Source organism: Lepidochelys olivacea, assembly GCF_965140295.1.
Source record: "Lepidochelys olivacea isolate rLepOli2 genome assembly, chromosome: 16".
Classification (NCBI taxonomy): domain Eukaryota; kingdom Metazoa; phylum Chordata; order Testudines; family Cheloniidae; genus Lepidochelys; species Lepidochelys olivacea.
The window spans coordinates 20,171,093-20,190,160 of NC_140426.1; the positions used below are offsets into that span (position 1 = coordinate 20,171,093).

General features: G+C 49.2%; 1 protein-coding gene across 4 annotated transcripts in view; it reads left to right on the forward strand.

Moving 5' to 3' along the window:
* Window positions 1-19,068, forward strand: part of RXRA (retinoid X receptor alpha) — a 225,121-nt gene that overhangs the window by 155,133 nt on the left and 50,920 nt on the right. For all 4 annotated transcript variants that reach the window (XM_084650506.1, XM_084650508.1, XM_084650509.1 and 1 more), the window contains exons 3-4: window positions 4,566-4,716; window positions 7,838-8,017. In XM_084650506.1, coding sequence (XP_084506632.1) covers window positions 4,566-4,716; window positions 7,838-8,017 — 331 coding nt within the window. The remainder of the gene's footprint in view (window positions 1-4,565; window positions 4,717-7,837; window positions 8,018-19,068) is intronic.

A 19,068-nucleotide genomic window follows, 5' to 3' on the forward strand; every position in this document is an offset into this window, starting at 1 on the left:
TCCCTTCTGAGATGATGATATGTATACATCCTCCCTCCCCGCCACGCCATGCTGGTTGCTAAGATCCTCATGCACCAGGGACTCAAGAGCAGAGCAGTTCATAGCAAGAATGAATGAATGAGAGGCCTGGCAAAATATCTGCAGCAAAAGGGATTTTGTGGTGGTGCGGCAGGGGTTGGTTTTTCAGATGTAAATTGCCTATTTCCCGCTGGTGTTTGTGACACACAATCGGGAGAGCTCTATTTCCTTCACGATGGAATTTTGCACAAAATGTTTTTGCCACCTAGATGATTGTTAAAAGGAAAAGAACACTTTGGTGCAAGAGGTCCCTAGTGTTCATAACAGCAAGTATGGACCAGCGGTTAGGGTGCTAGCCTGGGACTTGGAAGACAGGCGTTCAGTTCCCTGTGCCATTGTATTTTCTTGTATGGCCTTGGGCAAGTCACTTAGGGCAGTGGTTCTCAACCTTTTCTCATTTATGGACCCCTAAAAATGTCAAATGGAGGTGCGGCCCTTTTTTAGAAGTCTTAGACATGGTGGGCATCTGCAGGCCACAGGGTGACAACCCCTGACTTAGGGTATGTCTACAGAGCAACTAGACACCCGCGGTTCACCCATGCCAGCCAACTTGGGCTAGCAGGGCTCAGGCTGTTTCACGTGGGCTGTTTGACTTCAGAGAAGTGTAGACTTCTGGGCTCTAGGACCCTGCAAGGTGGGAGGGTCCCAGAAAATCGACACAGTGCCCTGTGAGCCTGAGTTGGCTGGCACGGGCCAGCTGTGGGTTTTTCTGTGCTGTGTCTACACTGCAACTGGCAGATTTCATTCCCAGCTTGGATGGATGTACACGTGCCAGCTTTGATCAAGCTACTGAGCTAAAAAGAGCAGCGGGCCTCAGTGCCTTGGGCTAGCTGTCTGAGCACAGTCCAGTCCAGAATCCTGGGCATGTACTTGGCAGCTAGCCTGTGGCCACACGGCTATTTTTAGGCAGTAGCTCAATCAAAGCTAACATGTATACATCTACCCGAGCTGGGAAGTACACCTCCCTGCTGCTGTGTAGATGGATCCCCCATCTCTCTGTGCCTCAGTTCCCCATCTGGACAATGGGGATAATGGCACTGCCCCGCCTCGCAGGGCTGATGTGAGGAGAAGTACATTAAAGATCGTGAATTACTGTGGTGATGAGGCCCATATAAGTACCTATGATAGCTAGATAGAGGGGGTGGATGGGGATAGATAGATAGATAGAACGAGAAGAAAGCACCATCACGCCTATCCTCCTTCATACTATCTATCTATCTACTGCAAAATAATTCCAAATCACCAGTCACATGGTCTGCTGGGTTAAATATCATACTTCACATCTCTGAGTTCTGTTCTCACCTCTGCCCCATACTGAGACTTCATAATAATTTCCATGTAACTAACACTTCGCAAGGGATACATACTAGGATGCTAATGGCTGCTGTGTTTGCTGCTATACATCCGGGGAGCTATTTAAGCCTCCCTAACCCTTTCTGGCTGACCCTGCTGGGGATGGAGTAAGTAGAAGAAAGGGGACAAGGAAAAGAGAAGTCAAGGGGATTTACAGAGGGAACATAAGTAGAAACTGAACTGAGGGGCCCTACACAACCCCAGATCCCTAATTCCAGCCCTGCTGCATCCGTGACCTGTAGCCATTCACTAAGTATCTTTCCCTTCAAGAGATAACATGAGAAGATGGTCTATAAATCCCAGGTTCTAGGGCAGCCAAACTGTGGTGTCCTGGTCTTCATCATCCGTGCAGGCGATCTCAGCCGGGGTGCTCCCACATATAATCACTGCAAATCATTTTCTCTGTTCGGTGTCCTGAGGCGGCATTAGGGGGAATCTTCCTAACACATTTAGATAAGGGCTCTCCTGCGGAGGTGGGTGGAAATTTGGCAGCAGGAAAGGAATTTGCCTTCCCATTAAATGAACCGGCAACAGTGGTTTAAGGGACTAGCTTATTAGAGAGTTGTGTCAGCTCTTACTGCTTCCCTGGCTTTATGGAAGGATTAGTTGGATCCCCGGCCCCTTCCCCTTGTTGTAACATGAAGCCTGTGATCTGAATATTCACAGAGGCATGATTTTATCCTGCTGCAGGGATGAGTTGCCCTTGTCATCTTATTACAGTGGGATTGGATGTTTGCTGTTCGCTCTTTTTCCAGGGCAGTGGATTAGTGATCTTTGGAGATCTGTGTTTGAATCCTTGTTTTGGCTCATAAGATACTGGTAATTTCAAGCTAGCATCGTGCCCACTAAGGGATGTTTTCCATGTCACACCCAATTTGGTACAACCATTCGGTTTAATGCAATTGTCAGGGTGGGGGTCAAGACTGGAATAATAGAGTCATGTCCTGGTCTAGGCCCAGGAGGCCTGGCAGGGGTGCTCCAAAAAAGCGAGGCTCAAACATGGCAAAAGCGGCAAATTATTGGCTTTATTGAAGGTAAGTGACACACTCACAACGGGGACTCCAAGTGTTGCTGTCACGGCGGCGGAGAGCCCAGCGCACCAGAGCAATGCCTGGGACGGAGTTCAACGAAGGGGTGGGTAACAGGCATTAATATACGCTTAACATTATCAGCTCATGTATAATTACTACGGGGTTGTGCTCCTTTACTGGCATGGGGCCACACGAGGCAGTCAAGGCCGGTTGAGGACCGGTTTTGACTGGTTCCTCATGTCCGACACTGACCGATAGTAACCGTCTGCACAAGAAAGCATTCTTCCCTAGCTAGGCGGTCACAGAGTCTTCCGCAGTCCCTTACAAGTCAGCTCCGAGGTTAGTGAGGCCCCATCGGGCTCCATCCCTGGCTGTGAATGGTGCCCAGAATATCGCATTGGTTGAGTGCAATTGCAAGAATTTTACATAGGTTGGGGCCCCTATGACTAGAGCCCTGCAAATCCGCAGATATCCACTTCATATCCCCGGACCTTTTTGGTGGATAGTGAAGTGGATGCGGATACAACTGTGCAGGGCTCTACCCATAGGTCTCAGCTCCAAGAGGTAACTTCCCCCCATGGGCTCAGCCCTGCAGGGCCCCTCACCGGCTGACTCCGCAGCTCGGGGCTCCTTGGTCCTGCCTGCAGGGGTGGCGCAGCGGCTGCTGCTGGCCGCATTGCGAGCGACGGGGTCTCGTGGCTACAGCCGGGATCCTGGCTGGGCAGGGGGCGGTGCCCGAAGGGACCAACCCACACCGCTGGGCTCTTTTTTTCGGGTTGCTGGCTCTCTCCCCCGCTCCCATCCCCAGCATAGATGGCATCATCCGCAGCAGCCAGGCGTTCTCAGCTTCCTATGGCTGTCGATAGGGCTCTAGTTTACGGCAGCCACGTGGCCTAATGGATAACACCGGTGGCGCCTGGCCCGTGGCGTCCAGCTCGGGCTGCCCAGGGGGCTCAGTGCGCTCGGGGCCAGCAGCCATGGCTGGGGCTGGGCAGCAGGCTGGGGTCGGGGCTGTCTAGCACCTGCTTGCCACGCCACTTCCCGTCCAGCGGCTCGGGCCCCTCGGGCAGTGCCAGCATCCCCACCATGGCTCGCCCTGGCTGCACTCCCAGCCCACCAGCTCCTAGGCAGCAGAGCCCCCTCAGCCGCGGGGATTGGAGCGGGCGCCCCACCTCTCCACCCCTTTGTGCCCCATCATGCGCTATTGCTATTGGATGCCTTCGCTCGCAAGCCCCCGGGAGCACCACACGAAGTCACACCACTTTCCCCCCACCTCCTTGCGCCACCCTGAGACCCTGCCCTGTGCCACCCCTTACCCCCAGTCCCTGCCCTCGCACGGCCTCTTCCCTGCAAGACCCCATCCCCCTGCTCGCTCATCTCTGCTCCCCCACCTTGGGATGGCTTGCTGCTGCGGGTGCGGATAGAGGTAAAAGATGGCTAGCAGATCGCGGGTCGGATCGCGGGTTGATCCTAGCAGATGCAGATTGGATGCAGATCCACATTTTTGTATCCGTGCAGGGCTCTACCTATGCGGTATCTGAAACCAGGATTGAGGGGTGTGGGTAATGTATGAGTGTGAAGCTCAGGATTGCAACAGCAGGGGGTGCTGCAAGCCAGGACTGGGGTGGACTAGCAGATTTGGGGGGTGAGGATTGGGAGGGCATCAGCAGAGCGGTGGGAGAGCCTCTCACCGAAATAGCAGGGGCTCTACAAGTAGGATCTAGGTGGGATCAAGGTAGATCCTTGTGAGTCCTGGGACTTGACTAGGAGGGGATCCTGCCACTCAGGATTGAGGTTCATAGCACAGCCATGTGGGGCACCAGGTCTGGAGCGATCAGCTCAAGATGAGGTGCATGGAGGAGTGTGCAAAGAATCTTCCGTAGCGGTCTTACACTGGGGATGGGTAGGACCCGCTCTGGAGAGCATGACTTTGCCCATTCTCTGCAGCTTAACTGAGGGCACCCCGAGTGGCATCTGGAGACACCTGAGCTCTGGGTGAAGGGCCAGGCCCGAGTGGGAGGATGCCATGTGTACAGCAGCCCTCAGCTTGCCTTTATCCTGGGCTCAATGATAACCACTTCCCCTGTGTTTCCCACTGCACAGCTCAATTCTCCGATGAACCCCATCAGCAGCACAGAAGATATTAAACCACCCTTGGGACTCAATGGAGTTCTTAAAGTGCCAGCACACCCCTCAGGAACCATGGCCTCCTTCACCAAGCACATATGTGCCATCTGTGGGGACAGATCTTCAGGTAAAAACCCCCAGGTGGCAAGTGGAGGAGGGGGTTGGGGAAGTGGACCTCGGTGGAAGGAGAATCCCCTTTCCTGGTCTTTATTTGTCCAGCAGGAGCATCCACTTGTCTCAGCTTTCTGAGCCAAGGCAGTGCAACGCCTTGGTTTTACCCAACTTCTTTCCCCACCTGTGTCCTGCCTCCCTGCCTTGGAGAGAATATGCAGCATTTATTCCCTCCCATCGGGGCACAAAGAGCCGAATGGTCTTGTGACCTGTTAAAGCCACAAGGGGCCACTGGGAGCAATTTGTTAGTCTCTAAGGTGCCACTCCTGTTCTTTAATCACATTAAAGGCATCCCCCAGCTTCTGAAGGTGCCATAGGAATAAATAAGACAAGCACAGCCTCTGCGGGGAACCTTTCGTTCTTCCATGCCAAGTGCTCAAGGCCATCCCAAACCTTAACCTCCCAGCATCTCCTTCCCCTGCACCTGGAGATTGATGGCCAGCCAGCTAGGGCTGGAGCAGTAAAAACGGCACCTCAGGAAAATATGGGGGGATGATCCCATTTAGCAGCCCTACCTTAACCCCTTTTGTGGATATGCCGGAGGGAATTGGATTTAATTGAGTGGCAGGGCTGTGTGGAATATCCTCAACCACCACTGAAAACAAACCAAAGCCGGCTTTGGTTTGAGGGTGCCCTTACCACCTCTCTGCTCAGGGCAGGTTCACTCAGAGGGAGACCGGCTTGCAGAGCACCCCAGGGAGCCTGATCTGATCTCCCAAGCCAGGTGAAACTTGGCAGGTTCCTCTGTGGTCAGAGAAGAACTTGGTGTGGGAACAGGTGAAATTTTGCCTCAACCTCTGCTTAGCTGCTGGTTGCTTCATTATATATTGGAAATTGGCTACCACTGGGGCAGTTCAGCTCCTCCTTCTACCATAGCCTTTTTATCGCATATCCTTCCTTCTCCCGCGTCCTTTTATCCCGTGATGACCTTCTCAGACAGTACCAGATAAAAGATACACTTCTGATTGATTATCCCCACTCTGTAAAATAAAATGTGTTAATTCCCTTTGTTCTCATGTCATTAACTCTTATCACAGTGGGCTCCCTGCTTGTCTTTCTCTCCAGGCAAACTTTGCTCTCTGTTATGCCCAAGTGATTTTCTAGGAGAAGGTGGCCTGGATGCGTAACTCAGAGCAAACTTCAGTACATAGTCTCTATCAGTAACATTTCCCTAAAACTTCTGACTCATAGATATTTATTTAGATATTTAGGTCAGAAGGGACCACTATGATCATCTAGTCTGACCTCCTGCACAATGCAGGCCACAGAATTTCACCCACCACTCCTAAAAAAGACCTCACACCTATATCTGTGCTATTGAAGTCCTCAAATTGTAGTTTGAAGACCTCAAGGAGCAGAGAATCCTCCAGCAAGTGACCCGTGCCCCATGCTACAGAGGAAGGCGAAAAACCTCCAGGGCCTTCCAATCTGCCCTGGAGGAAAATTCCTTCCCGACCCCAAATATGGCGATCAGCTAAACCCTGAGCATATGGGCAAGATTCATCAGCCAGATACTACAGAAAATTCTTTCCCGGGTAACTTGGATCTTACCCCATCGAAAAACCCATCACAGGCCATTGGGCCTATTTACCATGAATATTTAATTACCAAAACCATGTTATCCCATCATACCATCTCCTCCATAAACTTATCGAGTTTAATCTTAAAGCAAGATAGATCTTTTGCCCCCACTACTTCCCTCGGAAGGCTATTCCAAAACTTCACTCCTCTGATGGTTAGAAACCTTCGTCTAATTTCTAATCTAAATTTCCTAGTGGCCAGTTTATATCCATTTGTTCTTGTGTCCACATTGGTATTGAGTTTAAATAATTCCTCTCCCTCTCTGGTATTTATCCCTCTGATATATTTATAGAGAGCAATCATATCTCCCCTCAACCTTCTTTTAGTTAGGCTAAACAAGCCAAGCTCCCTGAGTCTCCTTTCATAAGACAAGTTTTCCATTCCTCGGATCATCCTAGTAGCCCTTCTCTGTACCTGTTCCAGTTTGAATTCATCCTTCTTAAACATGGGAGACCAGAACTGCACACAGTATTCCAGGTGAGGTCTCACCAGTGCCTTATATAACGGTACTAAAACCTCCTTATCCCTACTGGAAATACCTCTCCTGACTCCATTCCCAAGCTATGCTCTCTGGCCCACGAGTGATCCCTGCATGGGGTCTTCCCTGGGGACATGCTCAGAATGAAACCACTCGAGAGCCACCCACTGAGGAAAGAGGGGAGCTCTCGTAAGGTTGTGCATGTAGTGAACATGTTGGAGAATAACCGTGCCGACTCAGTCCAATCTGTGGAGAGGCTGTTTGTTCTCACATAGATTACTGCATGTGCGGGGAGAAGTCTCCTCCGCAATGAGCGGCCGTGTGGATTGTTCATTTCTTATGATACCCCAAATGCCATGGACAAAGAGAGCAGGGGCTGTTTGTCACAAATAACGCTAGCCTATTGGCTCCTGTGTCCACAATGTGAGCAGAGAGGTCAAGGGCTGAAAGAGTCTTGGAGACATCAACTACTCTCTGGTCCCTTGTCTTCACTTGGAAATTAGGTTGTGTTAGAACATGACTGTGGCTCATGATGTTAAACATGATTTGCAGCCCGTATGGACAGGGACATCTTGTCATCTGGTTGTGGCAAGGCCTGTATTTCCAGTTGGGTTTGATCCACGACCAGTGGACATGATGGTAAACATGATGGTTGAGGCAGGTTTGCCAGGGCAACATGGGGGAAGCTTGCCTGGATGTTGTACCTATTCTGTGGATGAATAAAGAGTGGGCAGGACCTTGTCCAGACAGGGGTGCCTAGACTGAGCTAGCTAGCTTGATTGCATTAAACTGTCTGAAACCCTAGGCGAGACAAAGCAATTGTATATTAGCACGTGCTAAGTGGGCCAAGATAAAGCCTGATCCCCCCTTCAAATCCGACGCTAGACAAGGCCTAAGGTAATTAAACAACCCAGGAGTAGCAGCAAGAGGGTTGTGGGGCGTCAGGTAGGTGACCTGTTGGTTGCTCAGTGGGTCTGCATGATTTCTGTGTTTCTTCATCCTCCTCAACCCCCTGCAGGTAAACATTACGGGGTGTACAGCTGCGAGGGCTGCAAAGGTTTCTTCAAGCGTACAGTGCGGAAGGACCTCACCTACACCTGCCGCGACAATAAGGATTGCTTGATTGACAAGCGCCAGCGGAACCGCTGCCAGTATTGCCGGTATCAGAAGTGCCTGGCTATGGGCATGAAGCGAGAAGGTAAGGCAGACGGAGCAGGGACCTCCCCTACGCACGCGGGCACCTGCAGCGGACCCGGCGGGGGCTCAGGTACACTCCTTCCGCAGGAGGCTCCCTCCCGCTTCTAGCCCTGCAACGTAACAGGCACCAAACCTGCCTTTAGCCCCTTTTGTTGGTGATGGTGAGTGCAGCCAGGAACATCTGCCAAGGATCTCACTGTGGAATCGCTGCTCCTGGGCCTGAACCGTGCTGTTTGCTGTGACGCAAAGGGTGGATTTCTCTCCCCTGTGCAGGCCTCTCTTGCGTATATTCTGTGCTCGCTCGACAGTGACCGTTAGCAAGGTTGTAATGGAGGAATCAGACCAGATGCGTATCTGAGAGGAAGTTGTTGCCCTGAGTAACTCACTTAGTTCCTTCACCAGCAACAGAATGTGTCTGTACATTCCATTGCCAGGGTATGCTTTTATTTCTCATAAGGAGCAGCATCCTCATCAGATTCTTCTGGCTACCCAGGCCTGAGCAAGGTCACACTATGTGACATGATATTACTGTGTGTTAATGTGCACAAGCAAAGCTCCGAAGGTGCAAGCATAGTGTTCGTTTCAGAGGGGCAAAGCAAAGCGAGAATGGGTAGAAGCAGATACTATTATCCAGTGGCATGGAGGAAGGCAACAGGAAAATACAGATTTGCCTTGATTTTAAAAAGCTTTCTTTTCCAGTGTTCAGAAGGCTGTAAAGCCCAGATCAAGGGGTGAATGTGGGACTAGCATTTTAGGTTTATGTTGGGTGACAAGCACTGTAATCTGATCTGGCCCATCCTTTTACAGATAACATGATCTGAAATGATGTTAAATCCTGGAAGATTGGTGTAGATTATAATGGGACACTGTCAAGATACAAATGGTGTGTTTAATAAAATGCTTTCCCTGCAGCACTTTAGATTAGTAAACCTGAAAGAATGTTATCAGCCTAATTTATTTCTCATGGTGCTGTTTGTTTATATTTTGCACTTCTCTGAGCCTGAACAAGACTGGTTAGTTTCATTTTTTCTTTATAGTCAGTTTTACTGTCAATTCCTATGAACTTTCCCCGTGCTGTTGTGTTTGGGTTTCCAGTATAGTGGGAAAATAGTTGAAACTCTGTTTTTTCCATGAGGAAGAATAATTATGATTTTTTTTTTTTTTTTAGTTTTTGTAAAATTTTTTCCCCTCCTGAAATTTAGTTTTGGACCTAAACGACTTGACAATGGCTCGTCAACGCTGTGTTGGTCGGTGTGTGCTTATGACTTGAGAGCGACTGTGTGAATAATCCTCCACTGGTATCACTCCAGTCACTGATATCTGCATTCATTACACCTTCTGAATCACATCTGCTGTGCTCACTGACACATAAATCCACTTCTTTACTGCTCTCTGTTCTGCGGAGTCACAATAGTCGTGGGAGAGCAAAGCTGCAGGATGTGTCTCTTTGAAGAGCAGCCAGTCTTGTCTGGAGCGTTAACTAAATAGGGCAGCGCTGAAGCTGTGTCTAGTGTTTAACAAACCCTGACATGCTTGATTTACGGGGTCATATAAGGACCCACACATGCAGATTCTTCAAATGTCAAAGCCATCTCTGCTTGGGATGCTTTGGAGTTCCAAAGGCAACTGATTAAAAGGGCATTTGGATGGGGCTGGGGGAAAGGGTTAGCTCTCCAGAGAGAGCAAACTGCAGAGGACTGAATTCCTAAAGGGAACCTTCCTCACCCCAGCAAACTCAACCCTGGGTGTCCGGAGTAGAGATTTCCGGAGGGGAGTATAATATGTTTTGCACTGAGGAAGGCTGGAAACTCTGACAGATGTTCTGGGTTTTATACAAGGAATTTTTTTTTTTAATCATGGGGTAACCATGTATAAGATATACATATATGGTCTTAATCAGACACAGAATGTACCTCTGGTATGTTTCAGACATGAATCAGGGTGTGTGTGTGGGACCCAGAACATTTTGTTTAGGGTGCTATAGTTTTAACAGGTATGTTAGAAATGTGAGCATCCCTCCCTATGCTAGCAACAAGTCTGCATCTTCCACATGTCAGGCAGTGGCAGAAAGAGTGCGAGTCACATTTGTTTTCTTGTTTAAGGGGCAGGGATTGTGCGACTGGCTCTGCAAACAGATGACAGCCCTTCCTCACAGTAAGGCAAGAGGGCTCTCTCTACCTTTTGAAAGTAAAGCAGCTTTGAGGCTGGTTTCCTGAGCTTCCCCCAAGACCCTGACTTGACTGCACAGTAGGTGCGTTCCTGACAGACAACAGAGAGAAGGAGAGAGCGCGCGATGTCCTGAATCAACCCTGTCTCTTCCAGGTGGAAGAGACCGAGTGCTGGGATGTGGACAGACAGACAAAGCCACAAGCTGGTGCAAAGAAAGCAAAACCAGCAGGGGATATGGATGGAAAGGAGAAGAGGGTGGAAAGTCTTTGGACTTCAGATGAAAATTCACAAGTGGTGCTGGCTGTGGGCAGAGGCAGGTATCTGGAGTTAGGCAGGAATTGGGCTCAGGAGGATTGGTTGTTATTGGAGTTTCATCTCAGCCGTGGCTATAAAGAGTGTCATAGGGTACGTCTACACAGCAAAAAAAACCCTGCAGCAGCATGTCTCAGAGCCTGGGTCAACTGACTTGGGCTTGCAGAGCTCATGCTGCAGGGCTAAAAATTGCAGTGTAGACATTTGGGTTCAGGCTGGAGCCCTGACTCCAAGACCCTGACCACTCCTTGGGTTTCAGAGCCCAGGCTCCAGCCCGAGCCCGGACATTGACACTGTTATTTTTAGCCCTGCAGTGTGAACCCCAGCCAGTTTGACGCGGGCTCTGAGACTCGCGGCCATGGGGTTTTTTGGCTGTGTAGACGTGCCCTCCTTAAAAGCGTGTTGTGGCTTAGATTCTACAGGCTCCGTGTGACGCTCTCGCAAGGACGTGTGACCACTCAGTGCTCCTGCAAAGCCAGCCTTTGTGTGTGAAAAGCATCGGAAGTAGCCAGGCTGGTGTCTGGCTGCAGGTGTTTGTTCTCTGTGGTGCTGCCAGCATAGGAAGACTCATCCTGAAGAAGAAACCAACTCCCTTCTTCCTGTCACGTCTCCCCTCCATAGCCCCTTGCCCACCGAGATACCCACTAGTACATATTGGCAATCTGTGCTGGCATGATCCTGGGCCTGTAAAGCTGTGAAGGAAACAGTCCTCAGAGGAAAGGCACAGCTGCCATGCCAGTGTGAACAGAGCGCTGTCAGATTGCATTAGCGGTAACTGATGGGTGTTGCGTTCTTTGCTGGATAAAAGTTGCAAGTCAGGAGGTCAGCTCTATAACTTGTACTCACCGAATTGTTCCACTGAGAGAATAAAAGTGACTAACAAAAGCCAGCTCATCTACTGTATATTCAGCAATGGCACTTGCTTTTCAGAGAGAAGTGAGGGAATGTATTCATTTTTGTTTTTATTTTCAGTAAATGTATTGTTGAAGGCTGGGATTGTCTCTGGAGCCTGTTAAATTTCATTGGAACTGGGCACCTAATTCCCCTAGGCGCTTTAGAAAATCCAAGTGAATTTTATCTTTATTTGTCCTGAATCAAAATGGAGCCCAAAGGTTCTGGTTCTCATGCACTTCAGGATCTCTTTTTTCCCTGGAAGTGTCAATTAATGTGAGAGGGTTACTTCCAGAATCGTCCGCACTCCCTGAGATGGTGTCACAGGGCGAGCTGGGTGTGGAAAAGGGTTAAGGCCTCAGAGCTCTGGATGATGTGTTAGAAGCCCAGAGTTGGCACCGAGGATAAGAGGTGCTGTCCTCAGAGCAGGAAGGAGAGTATACTGTGAAAGACCTGGTGCGGGGCGCTCTTGCAGTGGGCAGCTGTCTGGGTGGGGAAGGGCAGTGGCCGGACGTCTGGATTGGGACTGGAGGAGTTCCTGGAGATGAGTGAACTGGGGCCCAGGAGGGGCTCAGTGGTTTCAGATCAGCGGGAAGCCTCGCTAGGAGGAGCTAGGGGGAACTGGGCTGGGCTCAAGGCGAGTCGAATGGTGGCAGGAACAGAAAAGGAATGGCTTGCGCCTGGAAAGGCGGAGGAAACTCTTTGTCTTGCTGTGTCTTAATAAACCTGGCCCCAAGAAGGGGAATGTTACTTGAAATGTGGTTGTGTGGGCACCCATTGGCAAGTCAGAGGGGAAACTGAGGCAGCACCCCGCGGGGGTGGGGCATGCCGCTGTTGCAGATCGATTTAAGTGCAATGGTTTGGGGCTCAAACAATGGACCTGGCTGCTTGCCCCAGGTGATATGTGGCTCTTCTCATTTTCTTTCTGTTGGCTCTGCTGAACTGACATCCTGTAAATCAGGTGACTATTAAATTCCTACAATTACGGCAATTGCCCAGGCAGCGCCACTGTAAAATTATAGGTCCATTAATTAATTTCTAAACGGCAGTGCAATTCCCAAGGGAGTGCAGACTGTATGCCATCTGTGTGAGGACTCTATTAATTCATCTTGATTCACATTATCACAACGTATACCGAATGAATCCATAATAATCAGCCAATTATTTAAAAGTGTGACAGATGGGACCTTCATAACCCTAGAACTGAACTCACACACTACTGGCAGACTGATCTTATAGTGCAGTGTATATATTATGGAGGGCGAGGAGAAAGAGGAGAAAGTCTTTGTGTTTAGCATATGTGATAAGTAGACGTTCGGAGCTAGATCCTCAACTGAAGTGAATCAGCACAGCAGAGCTCTATTGATTTCCCTTGAACTATCCCAAGTTGCACCCAATGAGGATCTGGCCCAAAGCAAATAGCTATTTGGTGCTATGTTGATAAAGACCTGGATTCTGTTCTTGGCACTGCACTGCGACTCAGTTGCCCTCTCTGTGAAATGGGAATAACAATACTCGGTTGTAAAGTATTTTGAAGTCTGTGGGTAAAAACTGTCTATAAATGAGCCATCCATCTGGCTCAGATATACAGTTCCAAGAAGCATCTTCTGCCCATTTTGGAGCAGCCTTTTCACGTTTTTTATTCCTGAAAATAAGTTGGATACGGTTCTGGTTTTCAGATGTTCATGGGTGCAGTTATGCGTGCAAAGAATGCACATGCAGTTATTGACCGAATTTGCTCATGCAGTTATTGCAATGGACAGAGGGAAGTGACCATTTGCACATGCAAATGGTCAGTGAGATACACATCTGGCCATTTGCCCACATACACACCAGAGACAATTTGCAAATATAGGTGTGAGAATTGTGTGCAAAGCAAACACATATGTATTTTCCACATGCAACTCTGAGCCTGCATCTTTGGGAATGAGCCCTTTGCGGTGACTTCGTTCCCTTCGACCCATTTCCCATCTGAGACCTCTTCCCAACTCACTTTTCCCATTGCTCATCTCACCTACCAGCACCACATTCCAACATCGGCTCCTTCCCACTGCATCTTCCTCCCTCATCTGTTGCGTGCTTATTCTGACTTGTCATCATACTCAATATCTGATCTGTACAGGCCTGAGATCTCTCTGATTCCCCTCCTCCCCCGCCCCTACTGAGCCTCAATTCTAGTTTTGGCTGAAATTTTAGGCTGGTTTGTATGATCCAGGCCCATTTGTCCATACTCCTAATCTAAACGGCTACATCTTATTCACAATAAAGCCAGTGATATGGGCCTTAATTCCATTCAAAATATGTTGCTCTGGAGACCACATTTATGGCAATGGAAATAAATACTTGATTCCTGTCGCCCCAACAGTATTTATATGCCAGGGACGTACGGTAAAATCCTCTTACCAAGCTCTCTCGCTCTAACAGAAGAATAACACAACGGTAAATCATTTCCCACATGGGAAAGGAGAATAATGTTGTGACCCAGGGAATCAATATGGGGAATGAGAGAGACGTAGGCCACACTTCAATAATGGAAATTTATGCAAGAGGAAAAACCCTCTTATATAAATAGCTGAGGAAGGAAACATGCTTATTTAAGGAGCCTAAGTGCAGGTTTGCCATTAGACAGCTGGTGGAAGACACAAAAGGGGGCGGGCCATAAGAATCCCTCTGTCAAAGAGTACTCAGAGAGGGAAAACTTATGGGACTGAACTCGGAGGAAGTGCAAAGAGCAGCTCACGGTAGACAGAGATGGCAGAGCCTGGTTCATGCCCTAAGCAATGTCTGACAGCATGGGAAGGATCAGAAGCCCCGCATTGGGGAGCTAGCTTAGGAGTGCCTGTGTTTTATATCATTGGCAACATCAAAAGGCAAGAGGGTTGACATTTAGAATGAAAAGGATCAAATTGTCTGTACTCTGGGCTTGGTGTTAAAATTTAAGGCTTTGCCTGTGTGATGTTCTTAGTTTAAGGGAGGAAAAGCATATAAATGGAACATTTTTTCTGGCATTTAAGTCTCTTCTCAAGGCTGTCTACTGATAAATTTAAGTAGGATATCGATGCTAATATCCATGGTGCACTTGCCTTATTGATTCCGAGACACGGAAGCTGCAATAAATGATTAACTGAAAGTGTTGTTTGCCATATAAATTACTGCCAGCTGCACAAGCCTTTGTTTTCTATACTTTGTCTTCTGCTAAGTATCAGACGTTCACCAAAACTAAGGTTACAGTCTGGAGAGCTTCACCAATGCAGGGGATATTGTGGTGGGGTTAGTGGTTTGCATCAAGTAGTATAGATCTCACTCCTTGACATCAGTTTTCGATGCTCGGAGAAACAAATTCAGCCCTGAAGTCTGCAGTGAATCCATGAAACACATGCGCACGCGCACCCACAGGTCCCTAGTGCTGCCAGCCTGGGAGAGGTGGTGGCCTTGGTGGAGGAATGAGCACTCAGCTAATGACTGCTGCAGTGAGGGACACCCTGAAGATGCATCATTTTGTTGTGTGTCTCTTCTCCACAAACAGCCCACGCACAAAGAGCTCCTGCCCAGGGTTTGACGATGGTGAGGAGAAGAGTAATGGAACTCTACCCAGCTTCCCACACCCAAACAAAACTCCACTTAGAGGAAGGATGGTCTTGTGGCTAAAACAATGGACTGGGACTTGGCAGATCCGCGTTCAGTGCATGACTCTGCCACAGATTGAGTGAGCTTGGGCAAATCACTGCATCTCTTTCTACCTTAGTTTCCCATCTCTAACACAGAGTAATAATATTACCTACCTCCCACCCTGTCTCTCTATTCTTCTCCAAGTGCCAGTCCCTATGCGTGTTCCACACCTGGGTGCACATGGGCCCAAGTCCAGAAATTCTGACAAGCGGGGTCACGAGCACAGTGGTTCACCTTGTGCTCCGGACTGAGGCAGTGCCTCTCCTGTTCCTTTTTACCACCTCATGGTGTCCCTGCGTCCACAGATTTCTCCAGCTTTTATCCTTATACTTTGTAAATACATTTGTGAGTAGTTGATTGATAGTTTATATTTGCATAGTTGGAATTTTTAATATAGTTGGTGTAGGTAGTTTTTTCCCCCCATCCTGTGAGCTCCCTCCACACGGTCTGGGACTGTGCCCAGAGTCCCACGCTCAAGAACTGTATCTCCTGCCTTTTCTCTTTCTCTGTGAGCAACGATCACCAGTGCTGTCTCTGTTGTTTGGGTGAGACGTACATTGCTGCAAAGTGCAGCTCCTGTCGCTCTTTTCCGCCGCGAACTTGCAAAGCTCAGATTCAGAACATACCTTATGGAGAAGGCTCTGGGGCTTCACTCTGATCCAGGCCAGGGTAGACCTCTCCTTTACGTTGGTCCTGTCAGATGAGCAGTGCCCCTCTGAGCACAAGCTTAGGAGCGGAGTCTGCAGGTGGCTCTTCCCCCGGCTCAGAAGAAAGCCAAAAGAGGCTCTTGCATCCCCCCAGAGGGGCTGAATTTCTTTTCTCCCAAAATTGCAGCCTGCAGAAAAAAAACCACTGGCGCATCCAACTGCCATGAACTGGCCCAGATCGATTCTTGTTCCTGATGCCAGCTTTCCAGAAAACCAGGGAGTTATTCTGTGTTTTCTTCCTGGCGGGACAGTGCCTAGGAACCATGTTTCCGCTGTTCGCATGTCATCACCATTAAACTTCATTTTGGTGGAACTGTGTGACACAGTGTCAAAGTGGTCCTGGAAAGGAGCCTCTCATAGCCTGTGTTAATACTTTCCAGTGCACTGCCAGACTCTTGGGCGGGGGTGGGGGTGGGTATGTTAGTAGCTGAACTAAGGGTTGCTTTTAGTTCTGAATGTTGGGCTGGAGAGAATTCACCATCAATGTGCAGTGTGAGACAGGAATTCACAGAGTCAGCCCCCTGGAAAGTGATGCTACCACTGTCCACAGGGACACACTCCGAGGGAGGTGAGCCTGGGGAATATCCATCTCTCCCCAGAGGAGCTGAGTTCCCATGTGTTGGGAAGGGGGGGAAGCCGAGTGATCTCAGCAAGGGATGGGGCAGTTAGAATAGCCAGAAGCCAGCACTGGGTCTAAGAATGGTTTGCTTCTCCACATGGCCCCACAGACATTCATTTACCTAAGTCACAGCCACCATGCATTTTGCTTGCTCTTCGACAACCACATGTTCTCCTGAAATGGTAGACGTGGCCTTCCCAAGCGGGCTTCAAAAAATATCAGTAGGGTGCATGGAACATGCAGGTGGGAATTGGGGTGAAGGCCCTTGAGACAAATTTGTCTCTGGCGACTTAGTGGAGTTACCCCAGGGATGGATTAGGCCCCTTGTGAGTTTCTCATATTCACATTGGTTGGCAGCTTCACAGCTGTTCAAAAGAAGGGGACCTTTCTTCTGAGAGGGATTCCGAGTGCACCTGATCGCTGGAATTCATTTCACTGCTGGCTAGAACTGCAGCTTCATTTCTCTTGTTTGTCTCTCCCCCTCCGTCTTGTCTGCCTGATAAATGTTGCTCTCTGAATAAGATTAACCGACGTGTTACTGGAGAGGCCACTGAAGTCTTCCCCATGGATGCAGTTACTGACCATCACGTTCTATTTCATCATAGTTAGCTTGAATGTTGGCTGGTAGGTTTCTGTCCTTCTCTCTCCTAGTACAAAATTTTGACCTGTACGTTCTGTACCATTTTATATTCCTCTGCAGCAAACCGAGTAAGCTACCGCTTACCAGAGCGATATGTATCCCTCCTAGATCTGGGAACATACAATAGAAGGTACTAGCTGTAGTTCAACCCACAGTGAGTGGACACCATCCTTCTGATTGAACTTGAAACAAGTCTGGATGCTGCCTGGCTTTCCTATCTAGCTACACCATGTTTTGTAGGCAGGTGGTATGGTGGAGCTGGGTGCGTTCCCATAATTATTGCTTGGTTGGTTTGTTTTTTTATGTATCCATTCTTTCTGTCTTTAGCCTTCTCTTTGAGGCAGTGCCTCACAATGGCAGGACACTGTTGGTAGGAAGCACTCAGCATCTTCAGTGCTTAGATATCTCTCTTGGTGACTTTGGATTGATTAGAGTCTGGAAACAAGACTATAGAAATAGGCAGTAAGGTGGGGAAGCAGTGAACCCTGGAGAATGGGCATTGGGGAAGAGCAGTGGCTCTTCAGTTCAGATGAGCTTGTGCAACTTCTGTTATCTTTGCGTGCACAAAACTTTCCTCTGAAATTACCCCAGTGTTTCCCAGGGGCGTTAGGTCTAAACCAGAAACCCCAAATGGACAGTCCTTACGTGCTGAGAATGGGGTTTGGGAGCTCCTTTTCCTGTGGCAGATAAACACAGGGGGCCAGATTTTCAGCGGGTGTGAATCAGAGTGGCTGAGGATCTGGCCCAGTGCCTTTCCAGAGATGGACAGCAAGATGTCCTCTGTGTCTGAACTTTGCTTGGTACAGTGGGTGTGTTTGGGTGAGGGCAGGGGGAAGGCATCAAGGAACCAGTTACTGCTCTTTTATTCTGTGCTGGCCCAATCCTGGCATCAACTAGCGCCATGTAGGAGCTGCTCTAACTTCTATCTCTAGCCGAAGATCCCTAAGGGACCTAATACCAGTAAAGAATCAGCGTAGCAAAAAGCAGCTCCCCCACAGCCATTCCCACCAATCCCTGGCCGTGCCTCCCAACCCCTGGCCATGCCCGTGTCAGCGTGTGGGACGGCTGGTGAAGAAGCTGTCTCTGGCCAGCTTTGCCATACTGAGGAGTTCCACCAGGAAACTTCTTTGCTGACCCAGCTATGGCCTGTGTGCATCTGCTTTGCACCGCCTGAGCAGCACAGAGTCCAGACCAGAACAAGGAATCTGGCCAGGCTTCTTCCAGCAGGTTTGCCGTCCAAGCAGCACCGGAGATAGGGCAAACTCCACTCCTTTTCCTTGCTGTGCGTTGCTGTCCTGTGTGATGATATCCCACTGCATCCAAAACTGGAGAAACTGCTGCGATCACACAAACCAAGCAGGAAATAGCAGTCGGGAGCCCTTTCTCATGCTCCCTCCGGCAGTCCTGGGACATATCACACAGTGCAGACTTTGGGAAAGCTGCAAGATGAAGCTCGGGGCCATATCCCCCCACCCCATCCCTCCCTCCCTGTTACAGACTTACCTGTTTATTGGCACCGGTGGTTCCCAACTTAGCAAGAATTCTCTCCATTTCCCATGACCTGAGAACCGCAATCTGTTAATTCTGGGGACCCACCATCACAGATCATGCTATGATTTTACTGTTATACATTTATATAGCACATCCTTGGTGCACACGCCACTTTACACAGTGAGTGAAGAAGCCACGGCTTCATCCCAACTCTGCTACTGCCAAGCTCCAGCACCCTGCTCTGACCACTCGAGCAGGGTGTTCTGTTCCCCCAGCTTGAGACCATAAAAGTCCTCCCCAACCTCCACAATCACTGCAAGTTCCATCTTCATTGCTGCAAAAGAAACCCACGCTCATTCCCAAAGGCATGCACCAATGATGTGCCTTGTTACCTTCTTTGTGTTTGGAAAGAGATGTGTCCATTCAGGATTGGGGCCCCATCGTGCCAGCAGAGAGAGAGACGTGATCCATGCCCCACAGAGTCTACAATAGAGGAGCAGTGCCTTGAAGGCCAGGAGCATTCCCCCTCCTGTAAACTATATGATCCCTGACTC